The 21,753-nt window shown below is 47.0% G+C and overlaps 1 protein-coding gene across 8 annotated transcripts in view; it reads left to right on the forward strand.

The window, feature by feature from the left end:
• The window catches only part of COL26A1 (collagen type XXVI alpha 1 chain), a 159,616-nt gene that overhangs the window by 119,353 nt on the left and 18,510 nt on the right, over positions 1-21,753 (forward strand). For all 8 annotated transcript variants that reach the window (XM_082068383.1, XM_082068389.1, XM_082068385.1 and 5 more), the window contains 4 exons: positions 10,744-10,897; positions 13,571-13,615; positions 16,699-16,815; positions 17,966-18,118. In XM_082068383.1, the coding sequence (XP_081924509.1) occupies positions 10,744-10,897; positions 13,571-13,615; positions 16,699-16,815; positions 17,966-18,118 (469 nt within the window). The remainder of the gene's footprint in view (positions 1-10,743; positions 10,898-13,570; positions 13,616-16,698; positions 16,816-17,965; positions 18,119-21,753) is intronic.

Here is a 21,753-nt window from a genome sequence, read left to right on the forward strand (position 1 = left end):
CAGCTCTCGTGCCGGGCTCGCTGGCTGCTGCGCGGTGGCGTGTCCAGCCCGTGCTTGCTGCTGTCGCAAGCGTGCAGCTGTTAATAAGTAATAAATAGCTCGTTGCCCTCGACTGGGACACGTTGGCTCAGGTTTTGTTTCAGAAACAGAGGGCAGACGGAGCTCTATGAAAAATCTTTTGCTTCAGCTGGTTGATAACGTGGGGATGTAAAGCAGTGATTCCCCTGGCTCAGGAAAGAAGCAGACACTGATTCTGGTCTCTCTCACTAAAAATGTCTCGTAGAAACCCTCCCAATGTAGAGTGCCAAACAGAGGAGTTATGGTATCTAGATTTTTCTAAGAACAGCTCTTCATTAGCCTGTTCTTCAAGTGCTATCTAGTCCTGCTTTTTTATCCCTTTTGTGAAAGATGGGCGGCTTTCACGCATAGTTTAGTGGAGACAAATGTTAAGGGGAGACCTTCATGATGCAGATGTTTTTCCTGCAAATTATTTTAATTTCTACCTACTGGGATTCAGATAAATTGTTCCAGTCTAGCAACAAAGCAACTGAGTCAGTCGTTCCCCTTTGATCTGTGGTCCGTTTTGTGACAGCCCGATCCTGGCTGTTAGATGTAGTGCTTTGTTCCCTTTAAGTCATGTGCTGCTGTTATTATTCATTAACTGATGGTTATCAATGACATAAAAGAATTTGGGGAGAAACCTTTGTGGAGGGGGGTGTTGGATGTGTGGTGTTTTTCAGGCCAGTGCATTATGGTAATTTGAGAATTGTCTGTGCTGAAACGGAGTGAGCAACATTGTCTGGAACTTCCTCAAAGCCTTCACAGTTATATTTCACTACAAGAAAATGAAGGGGTGGGGGGAGTGAAATTCTGGGGAGCAGAATTGTTCGAGTGAAAACAACTGTTGTAGCGCAAAGGACAGAAGATGAGCTGGTTTGTTTTTCTGAGCCGCGGGACCTGGCAGCGAGGAGCTGGAGGCGTTTGGAGAGGAGCGAGGGGCTGGTGAGTGACCTCTGTGTGTGCAGTCCCCAGTCCGAGTAAGACACGGGACCAGCCTCAGACAGATGTAAGTCAACCCTCCCACGCTCAGCCTGTGACCAGCTGCACCTTCCTGTGCTTTCTAGGACTTTCTAAATCTGAGTCACTGGAAAAATGATGTCAAAGACTGTCATGACATCAGAGCACCCATGCTCTGCTGGCTAGTGCTGCTCAGCACTTAACAAAGCCTAAGACGCTAATGACAACCTGAGCCGGGGCCCTGGCAGGACTCGTGGAGGAGGAAGGAGTCCTACCTGCCCAAATCCCCTCGAGAAGTCTTAGTCCAGGAGTGAAACTGCACCCAGGTCAGTGGGTTTGTTAAGAAGCTGGTTTAAACTGAGTGACGTTCCCCCCACTTGAGAACAATCTGCTCTTTGCGCTTGGCACCAACTGCCAAGTGCCCCCCATGTTTGGGAGGTGCTGCCTGCTTGCCTTCTACGTGGGAGCTCCAGTGAAGGCAGGAGCACGTTCCCTCCTACACTAACCTGGGACACTTGTTGTGCAACAACTGGCATTTCTGTCCTGACTGGCAAAGCTGCTATGCTGTCCGTAAGAGACGCTTCCTATGTCTGCAGCCATCTGGCTGCAACCTGCCCTGTGTTCAGGTGGGAGCACTGAGTCACCAGCAACAAACAGCCATGATGGCTGAAGACTTTGTAGTCTTGCAGAGCTTCTGACATGAGGAACAGGGAGGCAGATGCCTGCAGGGTTCAGTGCTGAGATGCAGCCAGCCAGCCCCTGGCCATGACAGAGGGTTCATCCTTCCTATGAGCGGAGGCAGATTTCCCTGCCACAGTCGTGCTTCTTCTGGAGACAGCTGAACTTGAGGAGCTTTGCTGCTTTTGTTCTTTTGAATTTCAGCCCAGCATGACTGCGGTGAGCTCAGGGAGTGGCGGTGGGTGAGATTGGCCAGGTTCCACCAGGTCAGGCCACCGCCACCTGCTCTAAGGGCTCTGAGGCACCTGGAGCCTGTGTATCCTTGTGATAAACCCTGCAAGACCCAGGGTGAGAGCAAGCGTGTGGAAAGCTGCCTCTGAAGGCACTGTGGGCCTGGGTGCTGGGTGAGGGGTTGTGCTTTAAATTGACTAGGTTAGGGACAAGTGAAACACAATCTCTTCCTCACACCTCTGCGACGAGGAGGTTTTGCGTGAGGATATGTAAAACACGCGTTTGTCCGCCAGTGGCTGTGAAACTTAAACTCAGTTGTGGAAGAAGAGGCTACAAGACTGTGGTTTCTTCTCTCGCCACTCCTCTTCTGCAGACTTTTATAGCTGTCCCCCTAAAAAATGGGGATATAACTAGAAATGTTCTCATCTTTCTTATACAAGGATGAGTTGGTTCATCCAACTTGTAAGATCAGCATCCAAATGAGGTAATAAAAGTGACCCTCAGTTTTTTTTGTAATATGAGAGTTGGATCAGAAAGCAAGAAGCAAGAATAAACACAGAGCAAATGGAATGAAAAATGACTCATTAGGGACCGGTGCTTATATAGCCCTTGGGGAGGAGAGAGACTCTGAGACATGGCTGAACCGTGCGGCTGAACAAACTCTTCACGTCTTGTGCTTTCTTTAACGCTGCTCTAGGTTGTCTGTGTGGCTGTAGGAGATGTTTCTGCAGGAAAAGAGGTAGAGATGGAATCAGGTTCCTCCCTTGTCCACCCTGTTTCGAGTTACCCTGTCATCTTCCCAGGATGGAGTTGACCTGTTCCATTTGCTCGGTACCAGACCATTTGGGTGCCAGAGATTTGAAAGCTTGATTGAGAGCTTGAAATCTACGAGCCATGGGACTATGTCAGGGAGGATGCTGTTGAGCCTGGAGTCAAGGACAAGAAAGTGTGCAGGACAGGAAGAAAATTACCCTGTCCACAAGCTCCGACATCCCAAACTTTACTTCTTTCCCATGAAATCTTGCTTGACATCGCTGCAGCTCCCCCTGACCCTGCGGGGATCCTTTCCAATGAAAGGCTTTTCCTTTTGCCAGCACAGCTTCTGAGTGGGAAGAGTGTAGAGCCTTCCTTTCTGAATTTCTTGAGCCTGCTGCTGCCCTCCTGTGTCGCAGGACTAAGCCCATACTCCGCACAACTCGAGAGGGCGGTAGGAAAGCAGCTGCACAAAAACTTGTGCTCGTTTAGTTCACCCAGTTTTTTTTACGAGCTCCACCACAGAGCTACGGGCAGTGCGATATTAATCCCAGCTTTTGGTTGGAGCTTGAGTGCAGCATTTGATGTGAGTTGATATAACCCAGTCTTATCTCCTGACACCGCTTTTGAGGAGTTCGTGGCATTTCACTTAGAGCTTTAATGCAGGGAGATAACATTACATATCTGGTGTCTGATTGATTCATTGTGTGATTGATAAATGACATGCATATTTTTTGCATGAAAGCAGTCCTTGTAATGTGATTCCCCACGCAGAAGATTCTGAGAGGTTTTAAAGAAAACCTTCGTGCTGTGCACAAAGTTTGATCAATACAATGCTATTTATATGAAATCACCCCATTTATTTAGAGCAGATTACCCCACAGCACCTTCACTACCCTGTGTCTTTTGGTTATGAAGCACCATTACTTGGAATTTTAATGTAATTATTGTATGAAATGTTTCTGTATTTCCCCCCTTCTTCCAAGCAGCTACATGAAATACTAGCAGTTGTCTGGGATGTTTTATGGGGTTTGTCTTGTCTTTCTCTGATAGACAATAAAACAATTTCCTGCCGTAGTGGATAAATATTTGGAGAATAGAAAATGTTTCATGATATGGTGACACAGCTGAGATGTTGGGAGGGAAACGCCCGTTGCTGCTGGTCCTGCGAGTGGACATTGGCGGTTGCTTGATATTGCAAAGATTTTCATGGATTTTTCATGTTGTGTGTGTGATTGCCACTAGCAGTTAATTTCCTTTCTGTTTTGACCAGGAAGGTGGTTCGTCTCATCTCGAAGGTTTCCTAACGAGCCTGTGCAGAATCTGCTTCTCCAGCTCCAGGAATGTGTTGAATTTAAGGCGTATTTAGGCTATTTCACAGGTAGCTGTATAGTAATGGCTGGTTTCTAGTAGCAAGAACAAACTTAAATCAATCCCTGTACAATTTTAAATTTAATCCTGAGTTTTCTATAGATGAATTAGTATAACGAACGTCCCTAAGAATAAAATGCAGCTTCCTAACTGATTCTTACTCATGAACCAAAACTGGGTGGGCAAACCAAAGTTTGTGTCAATGTCTGTATCTGAACTTTGCATCGATCTCATTGGCCTATTTCTAATTAGCAATAATTGTGCTTATGATTAGGATACTTGAGGAAGTTCACGTACTGGCCGTTCTCTCATTTGGGCATGCTTCTGTCTTTCAGAAATACAGTTAAAATCCTTTCCTTCTCGAGTCTAGTAATTGTTGGATGTTATTTCTTATCACTGTTGGATTGAAGGAGCAATCTGTCCCCTAAGGCTGTTCCATGTGTTTGGCAAATGGTGTAAATAATTTGTCAGAACCACAAAAAGGCTTTAAAGACCACCTCCTCCTCCTCCACCCTCCCCTCCCGCAAAGCCTTTGAGTTACAGGTTTGGCATTTTTAGTCAAATAGATTTAATATTTTCATAGAATAGCTTTGAAAAATTCTGTTTTCCTATGACATGCAACTTAATCTGCTGAAAAAATCCTATGTCTGCGTTAGGAAATGCTTTTGGTGTGTTTGCCACCTGGGAACATTATTTACCAGCTTTGTTTTTTGGGAGAAATACTTTTGTGGACAAAATCAGGTTTCAGCACGGAGGCATGTGAGGAGCCCAAGGGATGGAGGTGCTCAGAACCTTTGCTAATCTTGTGCCTACACATGCAAACTTCCACTTGATTCTCAATCAGATATTCTAGCGGACCTTCATGAGGAAAATATCAGAAGAGAAAAATTACTTGGGGTCCTTTTTTTCAGCTTGCGCCAAGGTGAGCCAGGAAGGGACTAAGTTCCTGATCTTTTCCAGTTGTGCTGCTCTCCCCTTGCAGCTTCTCATTTAGAGTCCTGCAGAGAAGGAGAGCACACGAGGCGGCATCGCAGCCCGTTGGAGCCGGTGATGGGAATCTCTGCACTAGCTGGTGGGAAACTATAGTAGCTGATGGGAATCAGCCAGAGCTGAGGGCTCCTCGCTGGTAGAGCAGCAGAGAGCTGATCTCAAAGCCGTTGCTGAGAACAGATGTTACTTTCTCAAGACCGAGTTCGTCTCAGGCTGGCCTGGCTCCACATCCGCAGCGCTGCTACATCCCCAGCAGGTGACAAGCAATAAATCGGGTGGAGAAGAATGCTGTGATTTTGAGAGTGGAAGGTTATAGCTCCAATGTATTTTTATCAGGTGTTTTAAAGTAATGCTGGGGAATCTGATTTCACTCTGAGCGCCTTTGTGTACTTCCCTCTGCAATGAACTCTCAGCACAGCATTGAAGTTTTGCTGGATCCTTTCCACATCCACCTCCTTCCCCTGGCCCTGACACGTTGGGGTGCTGGCAATGGTAAGCTGGACATGTTGGGGTGCCAGCAATGGTAGGCTGGACACGTTGGGGGGCCAGCTGGTGTGACAACGTGCCGAACATTGCCTGCCTTTCACCTAAGCCAGCAGGCTAGCCTGGGCTTTGTGTCTTCTCTGCTCTGATTCCCTCCCTGCCAGAAGACACCTGCTGATGAAACAGTCTCTTTTTTGCATCCTGTTTTTTGGAAATCTTGTTAAACTGTACCAAAAAACAAATACTTTTGCAGAAAGAGCATGAACTACACTACCTGTGCATTGGCAGAAGCCTTTGGTCCGTGTTTGTGTCTTCCAAGCCATAGCTGGTGACATAAGGCTTACCTTTTGGTCTGCACTGCGTCACTGGAATGACATCAGCTGTTGCTCCCCACATCATTTATCAATACAATAAAAACTTCTCCATGCAATAATTATCTTGTCCTCTTTGGCCAAGATGTAGGAAGGATGAAGTCACCCAGGTTCTCTCTGGGCACCTGGTTCATCAGATTTCAGTGGACACTTACTGAATATCTTTTGGCTTATGAAACCAAGCAATTGCATCTGCATTGGACCCTTGTGTTCACAGGTTTCATAGTGCTATAAGAGAGATACCATTCTCCATCAGATTTTGTAAAACTCCCTGTTTAACTCTGTGTCTTGATGAATGATAAAAACCCCTATATTTTGCCAAGTAATTTGCTATAAAGAAAGATATGTCCAACCAGTTATGCAATTACTGTTATTAATCAGCTTATGTCTTTACAAGATCAAGGGAATCTTATTTTGCACTGAAATTTTTAGTTGATGAGTTGGATTCATGCAGTTTCTTTCCCTCCTCTTTAGAGAGGGATGGAGGGGAGTTAATTCCGCCAGTGCTTCAAGAGACCAAATATCCCCTGTTTATTAATTAATAATATCCATCTGGATTATGTTAAATGATTCCCCCTGCACTTTCATGGATTTTTATCCAAAGAAAAAGCATTCTGAGCCCTGTTGTATCAATTTTGAAATCTTTGGAAGCCCGGCTGTTCTTTCCTTGTTTCTAGCACCTACTAGTTACAGGACATCAGGAATGCGAATGGAGGACAGATGATGGGAGGAGGCTGTTTGTGAAATCTTCTTTTGATGTGCGGGAACAACCAAAATAGGGTTCTTGAAAGCCATTACAAGCCAAAAAAAGTCCTCTGACACCGAACATCTCAAGAAGATGAAAACCTTCCTCCTGTTTCCATTGTCCCTGGGCTGAGCTTTTGATCTGACGCAAGAAATGTGGTATGTGTCTGAAGTTTAGAAAGTTTATGCTGGCAAATAGCAAAGGGGGAGGTGGGTTGAGTAAGCTGGGACTGAGCTTCAGGCACATAACGCTCGTGTCCCCGCCGAGGGCCCTGTGCTCGAGCGGGCCCCGCGGTGAAGGGCCAGGCTCGGGGCCACGGGGGAAGAGTCGGCGCCAGATCCTGTACAGAGGTGATGCCGGCGGCTCGGCGGGAAGCGAAGGGCCCGGGGGTGAGGTTTTCAGGCAATAACCTCTGCCGCTGGCGCTGGCCCGCGAGCTCCCCGGCCAGCGCAGTGCGTCATCCCTCCGCGTTCCCTTCGCCTTCGCACGCCGGCTCCTACCTCGGGCCCGTCTCCCGCTGCGGTGTTGGCAGGAGACGCGGCCCCGTTTCAGTTCTTTCCAGCTTTCTGACCCAGTTCAGCTGCGTCTGAGAGGTGGGGTCTGGAAAGCACAGACAAGCCCTCATGCCGGTGGGACCTCTGTTGCCAGAGGCTCGGGTTCAGCGTGTCCATTTAGGCTCCGGTTTGACTTTTTGCTTGCATGTGTGCAATAAGACAAAGCCCGAGTGTTTTGCCGAGTTGAGTCCGTCCTTCACCTTGTCCAACACAGCGCAAACTGGGAGGAAAAGTCTTCGTTTCTCCTGCAGGGATCTCCTGACTCCACCGGCAGCAACCGCAAGCGCTGCCCTTCGGGTCTTTCTCTCTACCTGCTCTGGTTGGTTGGGTTGCTATCATTACCCATGGCATCACGACATATTTCATTTATATGGCAGCACTAACGTGTTTTATGCCTCCATTCTTCATGGAGGAGTAACTTTTGCATTGAAGTGGTGATGGTAACAGAGGTGGGCACCACTTGCAGTGAGGGTTTCCAATCAAAACCACACGTTCTTCTTCACTTGATGTTATCCCTCTCTCTACTTCAACCTTATTGACTAGAAAATACCAAGACTTTAATACTGAGACTTTTAATCCGTTGCACATTTTGCTAATTTGTTTTCTGGCTGTGAGCCTCTGTGGTATCATTTTCCAGCAGTTTACACAGAGGGCTAGAAACTTTCTTTTTTTGTTTAATGAAAGTGGGAATTCTCCTCGAGTCCCTTGACTACGGCAATGGCAGCCTTAAGAAAAACAGAACGTGACAGAAAATAGATGAATGGCTCCAACGCTATTGCAATAATGTGCAAGGACCCCGTTTGTGCTGTGCTGGCTTATGAGAGGACACTCCTTGTTGAAAGAAGCGTGTGTAGTTTGAGATTTTGAATGTGACTAAATCCCTCGTGCTTTTCCTTCTTTAGCTTGGCTCTGTGGATCTCATGGATGTGAGAGCTCTCTTCTTTCTACTTTATTTCTTTTGGGCACTTCTTCAGTCCTCATCATAAAAACTAGAATTTCTCAGCAATTTCAAGTCTGGAGCCTTCCTGACCTCTATCATTTTGTGCCCAGGGAAAATAAACTTGTTCCTATGGTTTGAGTCTTAATGACTGCTAAGTATATATAGTCAATTTATAAAAGAGCATGCTGGATTATTCCGTGCATGCCTTTAAATCTTTTACAGCATTTATCAGCAGAGCGCTCATTTAAAACATGTTGTTTTAATGAAAAGGATACCGTTGCCACTGTTTTATGTTGATTATGTGGTAACACATTTTTATTATCACCCATAAAAATGATTTGGAGCCGTTCCACTCCAGATGCAACTTGAGCAGCGCTGTGCTGGTGCCGCTCGCGCCGCCCGGGAGGGCCCCGCGCCCCTGCGGTTTGCTGCTCTCTGACCATCGCTGCTATTGATTTAACATCGCCTCTTCCCGCAGCGCCGATGGGCCAAATCCTGGCCAAGACAACCCTTGTCGGTCCCTTCCTCGCAGCAGGAGCATCCTGACCCTGCCCTGGCTGGAGCCCCGCTAATTCACCATCTCCACGATTAGTTTTTGCTTGTGTTGCTGAATACGCTTTGGCAACATCCAAGTGTTTTGCTGGGGAAATAAGACGGTAATATAATAGCATAAGTTGATTCAGAAAAGGTCTTCAGTGCACGCTTGAGTCCTGTGTCAATGAGATTTAAGCAGGATCATGGTAAGGCACATGCTTAGCCTACTGATAGCGTATTTCCTTGAAAGCCTGACAAATCGTTTCATAGGAGCGCAAAAGTGCATGAGACAGACTGAACTGATTCCTTCCTTGCCTGGCGTCAGAGAAGCCAATCGAATAAATGCATAGGGCCTGATTTGTTTTTGCTCTCTTATTAGTCAGAAATCAAAACTATGGGTCCATGAATAAAGATCCTTGCAATAAAGGACGAATTTTGCTTGTTTGCAACAGCTGAGTTTCAGTTCCCCTGCACTTAACCTAGCTCCCAGTTTAATTAGTTTCTGATTCACCCCTGTCAGGCCAGTGCATTCTGCAGGAAGTTCATCATTTCTGGCGCTGCTGCGATACTGGCTCTCACCATGCCTTGTAATAAATAAGTGATAAACCTTGTAATAATTGCAAGTTAAGAACAAACAAGAGGAGCCAAGTCACTCTCATTTATAATTGCAATGTGACTTCATTATGTAAAAACAACACAGCATGTAAAAGCTGAAACTTCTAGGGATTTAGTGGAAAGTCTGAGCCATATTTTCTTTTATTTCCCTTTTCCCTAGATCAGTATTTATTTAGGTGGTCTCCAAACAGGAGGAGACAGCGCTGTACCAAACCATGGTGTTGCACTTCTCGAATGAATTTCCCGTGTAGCTTTGTGCTTAGAGAGCCGAGTTTGCTGGAGGTGGCGGATGCTCGGATCAAAACTCTTGTTCTGGAAACCTCAGTCCCGCTCCAGCCTGACGGGGCATTGGACCAGTGCTCCCAATGGATTAGGCTTTTTCAAAAGAAATCTATAGAACTACTTTGTTATGCCCTGCTTGCTTAGTGGCTGGGAAGGCAGGGGAATCAAGCATTTAGATTAAAATAGTCGAGTTTGGTTTTTTTAAGTCCTAATTTTGTGAAAACGTCAATTTAAAATGTTGATTATAAAGTGCAATGAATGTTCCTCTGGGCTTCACTGTGATGAAGTTTGTCACAGCGCCCACCCGGGTCCTTCATCCCCCTGCTTCCTGTGGGCGTTCAGGTTTATTGTGGCCATGTTAAAGGCCAACTTCCAGTTTCATACTGGCCACCAGTGGCCAGGGCAGTGCCGCTTGATGAACAGCCCTCTAAATCAAAACAGGGAAAAGGGGTCATTTTCCAAGGAGCTTAAGTTGTAAATGGCCCAAACAGCTCAGGGACGCACATGGTGTTGGGGATTTATTTGAAGGTAGCGTGTTTACAAGGTATAGAAACAATTGTGCATTTTAATAATATCCTATTACTTCTAAATAGAACTCCTTGAGGAAATTGCCTACCTTGTTTTTATTCACTCCAAAATGAAAGCACTTCACATCTTTAAAGCTTCAGATTCTCCACCTTCTTTCACTTGGTCAGCATTTGTGCTTTGGCTTCCAACCAGTACTTGTCTGGAGGTACCTCGCTCTGCTACCCTGGGCATCCTACAGCCCTTCGCCTGGTACCAGCTCTCAGTAATTCTGAGTAATTCCAGCTGATGACTCTGGATTTCAGCACGTAACCCAGCAGTGAAATGCTGTGTCCCCAAACACCAGCTCTACTCCCTGGTTTCATGTTTCTCACCAGGGAGACAACCCTACATGAGGCCAAGTCCCCACAAGCAGACAAGCCCTCTCTGAGGGAGGCTTGTGCAGGACCTGCTTGCAACTTAACCCAGCAGCTTCCTCCACTAATTGCTGCTGCTGTCCAGAAAACCAACAGGGCTTTAACACCAAAACCATGCACTTTGTAATGCAGAGTTATTCACAGCTCCTGCTGGCAAGGAGAGGAGTTTCAAGACCACTTCAGGATTGAGACCACGTACGAAAACATCCCACTGACCTTGTTTGCTTCCCCTGTCCAGATCCTGCTGCTGGAGGCCGCGGAGCGCAGCCCGCCGCTGGAAAACAACCTGCCGATCGCTGGGACGACGGCCACCTGGTACGACGATTTGCTACCAGATGCCTTTCCCCTGCTAAATCCTGGGACTGTCCTGAGAAAAACAGTGGGATCTGTCGGTAAGCACAACCTCCCTGTCACCAAAGCGCCCACCCGACGTGCAGCATTCTCGTCGGGTAGCTAAAATGAGGCCGTGTCAGCATGACAGAGTATTGGAAGCTGGAGGGAAATGCTGACAGTTCCTTCCCTCAGCATTAAGATTTTTCAGATGGGCTTTTTAAATATTTTCCTCTTTTTTTTTTGTGGGCACATTCGGTGCTGTGTGTTTGATCCATCGTGGGACTGGCCGCGCTCAGGCGTGCGGGGCTGCCCGATGAGCAGCCCTGCCCTGTGTCTGCCCTTTGCTTTGCATCCTCAGCCCAGACACTGGAGCTTTGGTGTTTGCAAATGCTTGCTGCAAGGTGGGATTGTGCTCGGCAGGAAAACCACTCTGCAGAGAGGCATTTTGAAAGCTTTCAGCTTCTCTTGTAGGGTTAAAATCAGCATTATTTAGCTCTAAAACAAGGAGGGCCACCGCTATGCCTGCCTGTGTGTTTCAGTGTACATGTTTTAAGTCCAAAAACTGGATTTTCAAGCCTGGATAGATTGAAACATTCCTGAGGAAACTCCAGAGACACATCGGGCTCAGAGGGGACAGAGTGTTTCCCTGTCTGGGAGCGGCGTGGGGAGGTAGAGGCTGGGCTGTGGGGTAATGGTTTTATTAGGACAAAAAAACTTTCCCATGAATAGCAACATCAGTTGCAGTCTGCATTATATTTTTTAAATTTGCCATAAACACAATGGGCTGTTTTATGATCCCTCTTGTGGCATGAAAAAAAAATACACTTATAAGAAAATCTCCCTGCGAGCCCACTTGGCTAGACAGATCCCCACGCATTGAATTTCCTTGACCTTCTCATTTCAAGATCCCCACTCGCTGCTTCCAAAGCCCTGCCTGGCAGCCGCTTTGCACGCTCCCACAGCAGTTCTTTAGTTCTCTGTCCTCCATAGTGCCTACTTTGCTTTTTTCTCCCTTTTTTTTTGCTCTTTTTTCTTCCTTTTTCCTTTTCCCAGTCCGAGCAGTTTCTTATGGCAGCCCTGCACGACTGCAGCAGACTTGGAGCAACCAACATAGACCAGATGTCGTTCGTGTTTATAATTTGACAGGATGCCACAACATGGAGGGAGGTTCACTAACAATATGTTCTGCAAAGTATTTTCAGAACCACAGCGGTGGCTGCCAGGAACTGAATTAAAGCCATTTCCCCCAGTGTCCATTATATGCTCATTCTGCCTTCTCCATGTCATTTTTTTTGCTGTCGCAATATCTCTGCACCTGCACTTCGTTGTGCTAAAGTCAATCCAGCAAAAGTACTGACACCTCTGTCCTTTCCACTCAAAGTCTTTTCCTCTCGGAGGCTCCGTACACACAATAACCTCCTCTCGCTCAGCAAGGAGCAGCGAATGCTGCTCACCCAGGCTTCTGGCAGCGTTGCAAACCAGAACACATCTCCTGTAGCGCTTGCACCAGGCTGACTCCATGGTCCGATATCAGCACCCTCCACCCCAGCCACAAATCCACCCAGTAGCTCGTGGTCACCTTCAAAAAGTAGGTGATGATGCTGTTTGAGCCGTATGTGAGTGTCTTGTCAGCCAGGCTGTGAGCTGCATTGTGTGCTACCAGGCGTAGTCCTTGTTCACCATTATCCTTTATTTTTCTAGCCCTGATTTATTTAACCTAGTGTGCAATAACAACTGTAGCATCACTGGGAACGCACTGGATTGTTTTGTGTCGGGACAGTGTCTTTCAGCAATTAGAATGATTCCGTTAAGTTGCATATTGACAGGTGATTGCCTGCTGAAGCCTCTGCCCAGGCTCTGCAGGCTTCGAAATCTTGCTTTGCTAAGGAGCTGTGGGGATGTTTCACAGCTCTGTGTCCACATATGGCTTCCTTCCCTCCCCACACCACTTTGTATCTGCAGTTCAAAGCCAGCCAAAACAATGCCCTGTGGATTTGGGTGAACTGTAGGGCATTTCACAGAACTGGTTTAGGATGGTGAGGGCTGCCCAGTTTACACGATTTCAACACTGTCCTGGGACTTGTTGCTCAGAGCTGGCCCCAGGTTCACTTACGGAGGTTGTGGACCTCAGGAGATCTTTCAGCAAGTGTGATATTAGGGTAGGTGAAGTCAAACCTGAGTGTCCTGTGTGATTTGGGGTTGCGGAAAGCTAAGCCTTTGTCCTTCCCTGATTTTTTTTGTGAAATACTGCCTACTTTGCCCTGCTTCTAGTATTTCAGCTAAAGCAAACCCAAATCCCAGCTTGCATGCCACCAAGTCTCTCAGCCAGCTGGACTAAGGGCAGAACGTTGGTGCGTAACACAGAGATGGTTGGTATGGACCAGATGCTTTGGGTGGGGGGAGTGTTTCTGGGTGACCTTACAGCTCTGGGTTGACTGATGCCTCCCCAGGCTGAGGCCCAGGAAAACTTGCTACTGTTTATTAGGGTAGTTCTTTCTCCTGTGAGTGACAGGGCTGAGAAGAGACAATTATTTAAAAGCAATCAGGGCTGTTGAGACAGCTGTACCACTGGCCTTTCTGATCAGCTTGTTAATCAACAGGATACATTTTACTGAGTATTAAGAAAATATATATTCTCTGGCTGAGCCAGTTGGCAGCAAGAGACCTAATTTTTCATATCTGTGGTTTTGTTTTGCTTTGTATTTTCTTTTAACTTTGACCTTCTTACCTAGAACCTAAAGGACACCGAGGTGCAGAGGAGCAGCTAATCCCACAGGGTAAGTCAACGCTCTTTCCTCTGCTCTTTCCTCTTCCAAAGCACAGAATGTTTCTATGCTCAGTCCTGTATGTGATATGTCCCAAAAAGCAGGAAGGTTCTGAGGCCAGGAGTGCTCACCGATTCAGAGCCTCACAGATACGGAGAGGCTGCTTTTCAACTTTTGGGTTTATCTGATGATGGGCTGCTCTGGTTAGAGAGGTGAAATACCAGCTTTACCATCTTCGAGCATTCAGTTCCCGCAGCACACGGGGCTGGAAAGTGCTGCCCGATGGAGGGGCAGTTTGCTGGAGGACACGTGGCTGGGGCGAGCAGGGCACGTGCTGAGTGATGGGGAACAAACACCATTACTATGGTATTGGTATTGCCTGGCAGGGGCTCCGGGAGCTGCTGCCGATCGTCAGGGCATTGTGTTGCTGAGCTCCATACACAGAGTAAGAGAAAATCTGCGGGAAGAAATGGGCACAGATGGTGTGTTGCAGGTTGATGGCAAGGCCAGAAAGAAAATCCAGGTCTCTGCACATCTCATTTGGTCTCCAGCAGTCGAATACTCACGCTCTGCTTTTTTTTCTCTTCCCTGTGGCCTTTTGTTTCATATTTTTGAAGTACAAACACTCGCCATGGGCTTCAGCTCTCCCAAAGCAATGCCGCTGTGGCAGAGCTGATTTATGCCGGCTGAAGATTTGGCCTATTAATTTCCCTCCCCTCTTTTCCCTGAATCCTCCCCTCTTTCCTCTCCCTTTTGCGCTTGTCTCTTTCCTGCTGGTAACACCATTTGTCACCAGTGTGAGCATTTGCCTGACACATTACTCAGTGCTGCTCCTCCTGGTTTGTCCTTTAGCGCTTTCCCCCTTCGGGGAAGGAAGTGCCAGTTCCTGTAAAGCTCCGCGGAGCAGCGTGATTGAGGACGCTGGCAGCAAGTGATTGCTCTTGGTCTGCAGAACTTCTCAGGATTGAGTTATAGAGGTTGAACTGAAGGATTGAGGTTGATTTACACCAGCGAGGAAACGTTTTGACCCACACTCGGCAGCGCGGTGTGTTGCGCTTGCAAAACAGTGTTTCTGCCGTTCTTCCCTCTGTGCTGGAAAGAATTTGCTGCAATAAAGTTTAATGTGTGTTAGGGGGCTTTTCGTAGGGGGGAAAAGCTGTTTGCAGTGCTGTGAACAAATGCTCTTGCTCTCTTAAATGAGCTCCTGATCACCTGCCTGAGCTTGCCAAGCGCAGCGTCCACTGTCAGGTGAGATTTTAGCCCAGATCTATTAACGGAGCCCCTCTGTTCACAGAAAAGTCTGCAGTTCGTGTCCTGTGGGTAAAGCAAATTGATCCAAATTAAAACCTTACCTTAATTCCTTGTTCAATACTCAAATTAAATCAGACCTTTATAGATGACTGAATAAAACAAAAGTACAGGTACACACACCTACACAAAGCCTTTGAAAAAAAATCTCATTTCTGCCCAGTTCCATCATGGGTTAGAGATGGATAGATTTCATTTTTGAAAGAAAAAGTAATTTGAACATCTCTCCAGAATGGCAAAAAAGGAAGAGATGGAGTCTTTCAAGGGTGTCTAATATTGGGGGATTATTCCTTTATTCTGAGAAATGCAGAGTTTGGATTAATGTCTATGGGGAGGACATGGCTTTATGCCCCAGGTGGGTTGTCCTATGCCCAGGCTGGGAACCGGATCCAAACATGGAAGCTGAAAATCCTGTGAGCTGCGTTTTTTATTATGTAGCCTTGTTCCTTTAGGTACTGGCTGTGAAGGTGCTAGTTGGCCAGTTTATGTCCGTTTTCCCTTCTCTCCCTTCTGTTCCCATCCATTCCTCTCCATCCTCTACATGCAGCAGGTTCTCCCGGCACCACTCTCGGGGGATCCAGTACCTTTTCTGATACCAGGGAAGGGGAAGGACACTGCTTAAAAGTTCATCAAAACTTAACTTGCACTCTGCTGGTTTACGATCATACGCAAGATACAGGCTAAAACTCGAAATCTGGGTGCACTTTGGACTCGGACAAATCTTTCTCTGGCTTTGTACTTTGCATCTGCCACCACTTTCAAATACTCAAAGCCCTTTGGTAGCCCAGAAACCAGGAACCTCTTATTCTCCTGGCTCTGACAGCTAATGTCTTTATTGTAACCATTAACCACTTAATCCGAGCAGACAAACTCACCCACCTCTCAGAGGTATTAAAAGCTTTGCTGATGTTTGTGCAGTATTTAAGTGTATCTTTCCAAAGCAGCTACTACAGTGAGCCAAAGGTGCACAGTGCTTTTCTGAAAAACACTGTAGAATTGCCAGGTGTTGCTGATATTTTGACAGTCTAAAGGAAACAACATTATGATTTTATTTAGTGTCACTGTCAGATGACCAACACTACCTGCACCTTTCGGAGCCTCACAGGGGGTCTGAGTGGTCTTGCCAAAGAACATCCCGTTGGGCTGTAGTTGTTGTATTGTTGGTATTTCCAGATGGGTTTGCTCAGCACCCTGTTCATGGATATAAATTAGTAACACCTAGTTACTTCAGAAGTGTGGGTGCACTAATTTCAGTTTGGGGTGAAAAAATGCTTGTGCACCACACGGTACACTCGTTAGATGAACGAAAACAGGGAAACATCTTTGATGCAGAATCTCTGGGTGGTCTGTATAGATCAGCCAGAGCAAGTGGGAGATGGCATTTAATTTGCAGATATAGTTTGTGTATTTTGATGCATTGGGACTACCATGGAGCTACAGGTGTGTCTGGATAAGGTAGCAAAGGAACGGACCAGCTGGACCCTGACAGAGCCATTCAGGCCTTGGGATGGGACAGTGTGGGCTCGGTTTGGCTTTGACCAGCACACCCCAGCTGCAGGTGCACGTCCTGCTGATGGTTGTGCATGCGGACATGCTTATTTCTTTAAAGACTGGAGGAAGAAGAGGAGAAGCAAGGTCCAGCCTGGTTCTTCTGCCCTATATACTGGATGGCTCTTGCTACCAGTTCTACCTCATCTGTGCATTTCTGCCCCCCCCTGCATCTCTCAGTCCCTCTGACCTCAGCGGTGTTCTGGCCTCCAACTAATTCCCTGTTTGAATGTTTTCAGGGCTGCCGGGACAGGTGGGTCCTCCAGGCCCGGTTGGACCAACTGGTCTTCCAGGTCCACCAGGGCCAAAAGGAGAGAAAGGACAACCTGGTGAGAGGGGCCCGGCAGGGCCACCAGGTAAGTCCTGGAGGGCAGCGCTACCACGGCAGGAAATATTTTACTTTCTACAAGTTATCTGTGAAAACAGATGATAAAGGCCCCGGACAAACAGATGCTGAGCATCTTTGGTTGGTATCGAATCCCTTCCTGCTAGTGCCCTGGGCACTGAAATGAGCAGCAGCTCTGGGAGCGGGCAGCCAGCTGCACCAGCAGCGACCGTCGCTGGGGTTTCCCGTGGAGCTGCAGAGCCCGTCCAGAAAGCTGCAGAGCGGGATCGTGTTTCCCCGTCCTGCTCAGGAGCTGTAAAAAACAGTCTCTGATCTGTCAGCCTTCGGATAAGAGCGTTCCCTGTTTAACCCTCTCACTGTGTGCCTGTTTTATCTCCCTTTTTTTCTCCACCCTTTGTGTCAAGCTGTCAGATGCCAGGATGTCAAACTAATGATGCTTTTGTATGTTAAGAAAAAAGGTTACGAGCCATTCTTTCAGAGTACACTCCATTCCTGAGCTAGGAGACTTTCTTCATCTCCAAAACGTTCCTAAATCTTTTGATGAAGGCGATACTACACAATAGGTGCCAGACCTGAGGCTCTGGGCTTTGTATGTGTCTAAAAGGCTGTGCCTTGTAAAACTGAGCTCAGGAAAGATTTCAAACTTGGAGCGTGCCTTAAATGTGAGAGCAGCCCTCAATGCTTTTTGGCAATTTCTGGCAGCCTGTCAATGGCTAAAGTCTGGCCAAGGATGTGTCTGCCTTTTGGTTTCTTGGTGTGCAACGGGAGCCTTCCAGCCCCGCAGGAAGCAGAATTGATCTGCCCTGGGACTGACCACGTTTCCGCTGTTCTTTCTGCAGTGTACAGGTGTACGTGGAGGAGAACAGCTTGATTTTCATGCCTTGCTGCCTTTAGTTTCTTGTTCAGCCTTAGGGAGAGGGGAGATTTTACTCTTTGAGGAATTAAGCTTTGCAACACCTTCAAGCCAAGTAAGGCTGCCTGCTTTGCCAAGGAAGGTGCTAAAGGCAAATAATGGAAAACTGGGAAGTTGTTCTTATTTCCCCCCCACCCTAATTCCCACAATTACAGTTCAGGACAGAAGTCCTGTGTCTTCTTACTGCCATAGTATCCATTAGCACATCTTCAAATGCACTAACAAATCCTCTCCTGCCTCCACACAGGGCTGTTGGGACCCCAAGGACCGAGAGGACTTCCAGGAGAAACCGGGATCCCAGGTCCCCCAGGTCCTCCAGGGCCACCAGCCACCCCGAGCCTCCCCCTCACCTTCCAACAAGGGGTTCTCTACTCACTCCAGCCCACAGCTGAGAAAGAAAGTAAGTTTCCTCCTCTGTTCCTGTTTAGTTTTGGTTTTTTCTGGTCCGTCAGCAGAGCGGGCAGGCTTGGAGCAGCTCAGCTCTTCCCACACCTCCCTGCCAGGCTCTGCCTTCCCGGGGTTCATGGAGATGATCTGCTTCATTGTGTATGTCTCTTGGAAGTTCCTGCTTAAGATTAAACACGTGAGACTTAGAATCTAGAGGTTCAACCAAAATGAGAAACTAAGTCACTGTTTTTCTATAACCACCAGTGAGAAGAGGGTTTGGGTGATTTACGGTTGTTCCCTGTGCCTGGTTTTCTGAGTTCATCAAAGCTTTGAGGAGGCAGCTTGGTGTCCTTTAAGCTTGTGTCACAAGTAGCTGCTGTGAGAAGGTCTCTGGTGAGACGACAGAGCTCAGGTAGCAGCACATGAGAGACAAGTGGGTAGAGAAATGAAATGCTCTGGCCGATTCGGTGCTGGTGCAATGAAACTGCACTGATGAGAGACCTCTTGGTGCCGCTGTTGCGGTGTTACAGAGCTCAGGGTTACTCGGAAATGAGTTCTAAAGGTTTGCAACTCTGAAATTATATAACAGAATGGAGACATCTGTTAAATGCGTCTTTTTTCCTGCTCCCACAGACGTGTCTTCCACCTGCATTTCTGGTGCCTTGACATTATCTCACATCCACACAAAGCACAGAATTACAGACTCCAAAGCCCAGACCAAGACTCTGATTTATCCCTTCCCTGTAAGTGGAGGGTCAGGATTTTTTTGAGCCTATGGTGATTTAAAATATATATGATTTATATGATTTGTGCTGTGCGTGGCAAGAAAAGGCTTTCTAGGAAAGGCACGTAATGCACTTTTATCTGAGTGCTCTCAGATCTGAGCTTGATTCTTCTGGTCCAGTCTTGTGTAGCTGGCATCTATTAGCGATAAAGCATAGCTCAGCTGTACCGACACTTGCCTTGTGAACTCCTGGAGCGCCAGGTCTCTTGTCTCCACTCCCCAGACTTCAGTGGTGCCTCTTTCCCGGCTCTTCTGCTCACGTCCAGCTCCAGAGCTCCGCTGTATTAGTTACAGCCAGCGATTAGTACGTCTCCCTGTGTCTGACGGGTTTCTAGAGCTCCCCTTTCCTTTCCGCCCACTCTGCTCTCCAGACTCCTTTTCCCAAAAGTGAACAGATGTATTTTTAATTTGGGAAGAATTTTAACAGCTTGATTTCATATTCAGTTACTTAGAGCGTATGGGTAGGATGGAATTAATTGTGGTTCGATACTAAGATTTTCACAAAATGTAGCTTGAGCTGCTGCATTCCCGAGCCTTATACCAAGAAAGTTTTGCGTTACAGTCACCTCGGTGCCTTACAGGATCACGCCACATGGTGCCATTCTGCATTCAGCCTTTTATTCTAACAGATCCTTAAGGATGGGTTTGGTGCTGCTGCCACCCCCTCCCTCCAACCACCCTTTAAATTAAACTCTTTCTTGCAGAGAGTGGCTAAATGAAAAAGTGTATAAAGGCACTAATAACATGGACTTTCCAGCTGATGTGTGAGAAGGGTGAACTCTGTGTTGTCCCCAGATAAGAAATGGGCACATGAGTGGATCAATGTCTGTATTAACTGGGCCAACACTGGGCAGCAACAGGCTCCCACAGGGACTTGAGGACCATGGGTAGATGGTGACTGTCACATCCCTGTACTTCTCCTCCGTATCTCTGGTGGATTTCTTGGTTTGCAGAAGGAGTAGCCCAAAACTTTATGTCAATTTTTCTTGTTTATTTTTTTCTTTAATACAAGTCTCACTGCAAGTGTAACTTATCTCTGCAGTCATGATAAAATTACAGTAATATCAAGACCATTTTCTTACAAAACTTGCCGTTTTGCTTATGTGTTGGCTGAGTTTGCCTCCCACAGGTTGGTGGAAAGCTGATCCTCTACAACCAATAAAACGTAGCCTTGTAAATTCTGGGTAGATTTTATTTTATTTTATTTTATTTTTTATTTTGAATGGAGCACATCTGAAAACTATAAACACAAGATTCCAGCTGCTGACAGCAGAGGGAAGCATATTCCTGGTAGTGGGCACATGCACCCACAGAGATGTGAGAAAGCTGTATCGGATTATTATAGTACAGTGTTTGGTTCCGCCTGAACATGGTTAATGCCTGTGCCTTCATTAATCGCAGCAAGTTCCTGTTGGCAATGTTTATCAGCAGGCAGAAGCCAAAAATGGGGAGACAAATATTTTCTCACAGTTTCACTGTGCCGTGGTGAAGAAATTGGTCCCAGTTGTCTCCAACCAGATCAGGTAGCAGAAAGAAATTAAGACAGGATTACTTCATTTCCATCCTGTCTCTACAAATCAAGCCTATAATGGGGGAATTTATCCCTTAGAAACATTAGACGGAGGCCAGAAGCTAAACTGCCGTACCCCACTGCTGAGGCTGCAGCTCCCAGCATCACTTGCTTTCCCTGCTGCTTCCGAATGAGCGGATCAGGTACGTGGCCTGGAGTCCGCTCGGTCCTCTTTCTCCTGCTAAGACAATTCTTAGGGAAAAGAGAAAAAAAAAAAAAAGCAATTTTCACTCTGTTGAGGGCTGTGTTTTCTTACATCCCAAAGATTTCAGTTTGCAAAGGACACGAGACAACATTAACCAATTTTGCAGGGAGAGCGAGGGGAAACCGAGGCACAGCGGGCTTGCCTGCCTGCCCAGCACATCGCTGGTGAAAAAGAGAGGAGAGCAGAGATTTGTGAAGTGACTCCCTGTGCCTGCTGCCACGCGTAGGCTTCCTGGGGAGGGGGCAACACAGCAGAGGAAGGGAACAGCATTTCATTTAGAAAAATGTACCGATTGCGTTCAAAGCTGTTGATGCCTGTGCCACTCTGGCTTGGCCAGTTTCACTGCCTTGTTCGGGGCATTTCTATCCTGTTTCGGGTTTCCCCTTTGCAGGATCTTTGTGCTCTCTTCCAGAGAATGCAAGTGCTCGTATCTGCCCAGGTCAGACTGGTTGAATTCTTCTTCTTGGCTTGGCCGGGAGTTGGAAAACTCCCAGAGCAAATTGTTGTCTGCTTTCCTTGGTATATCCAGAAGCACTGAAACAAAATCCAGCCCTTGAGCCCAGCAAAGCCTGGATCAGTGCAGGAGGTGACTGAGAAGGGAAGATTCCTGCTACCATTTGTTGCTATTTTGTGGCTGCTCTAACACCCTCCAGCTGCAGTGAGCCCTGAATATCCCCCTGCTGCTAAGGAGAAGGGGGTTTAAAAGGAGATCCCAGTTCTTTTTGCTGCTTTATGGGAATATGGAGACAGTTCCTGGCCAGGCAGCTGAGGAGCCGCTCCAGATGTCGTGCACGTCCACGCTCAGGCTGCAGGGTCAAACCCGAGCTGCTGAGCAAAGGGCTGCTGAGCAGAGCTCTCTTCTGTGCCACAATTATGGAACCACCTTTCGTCAATAACTTTGAATCAAATGTCAGGATAGGTGTATTTGTGGGAGTAACTCTGTCATCATAATAATGCAACATTTAGCTGGAATGTTTTGTAATCCAGATCTTTATCCCTGGCTTACCTCCAGCAGTAATTAAATCCTGGTTGTTTGCAGCACATCCTCTCCCCCTCTCAGTGGATGTGCATTTGATTTTGTTGACCACT

The sequence above is a fragment of the Streptopelia decaocto genome, assembly GCF_964273445.1.
Source record: "Streptopelia decaocto genome assembly, chromosome: 18".
NCBI lineage: Eukaryota > Metazoa > Chordata > Aves > Columbiformes > Columbidae > Streptopelia > Streptopelia decaocto.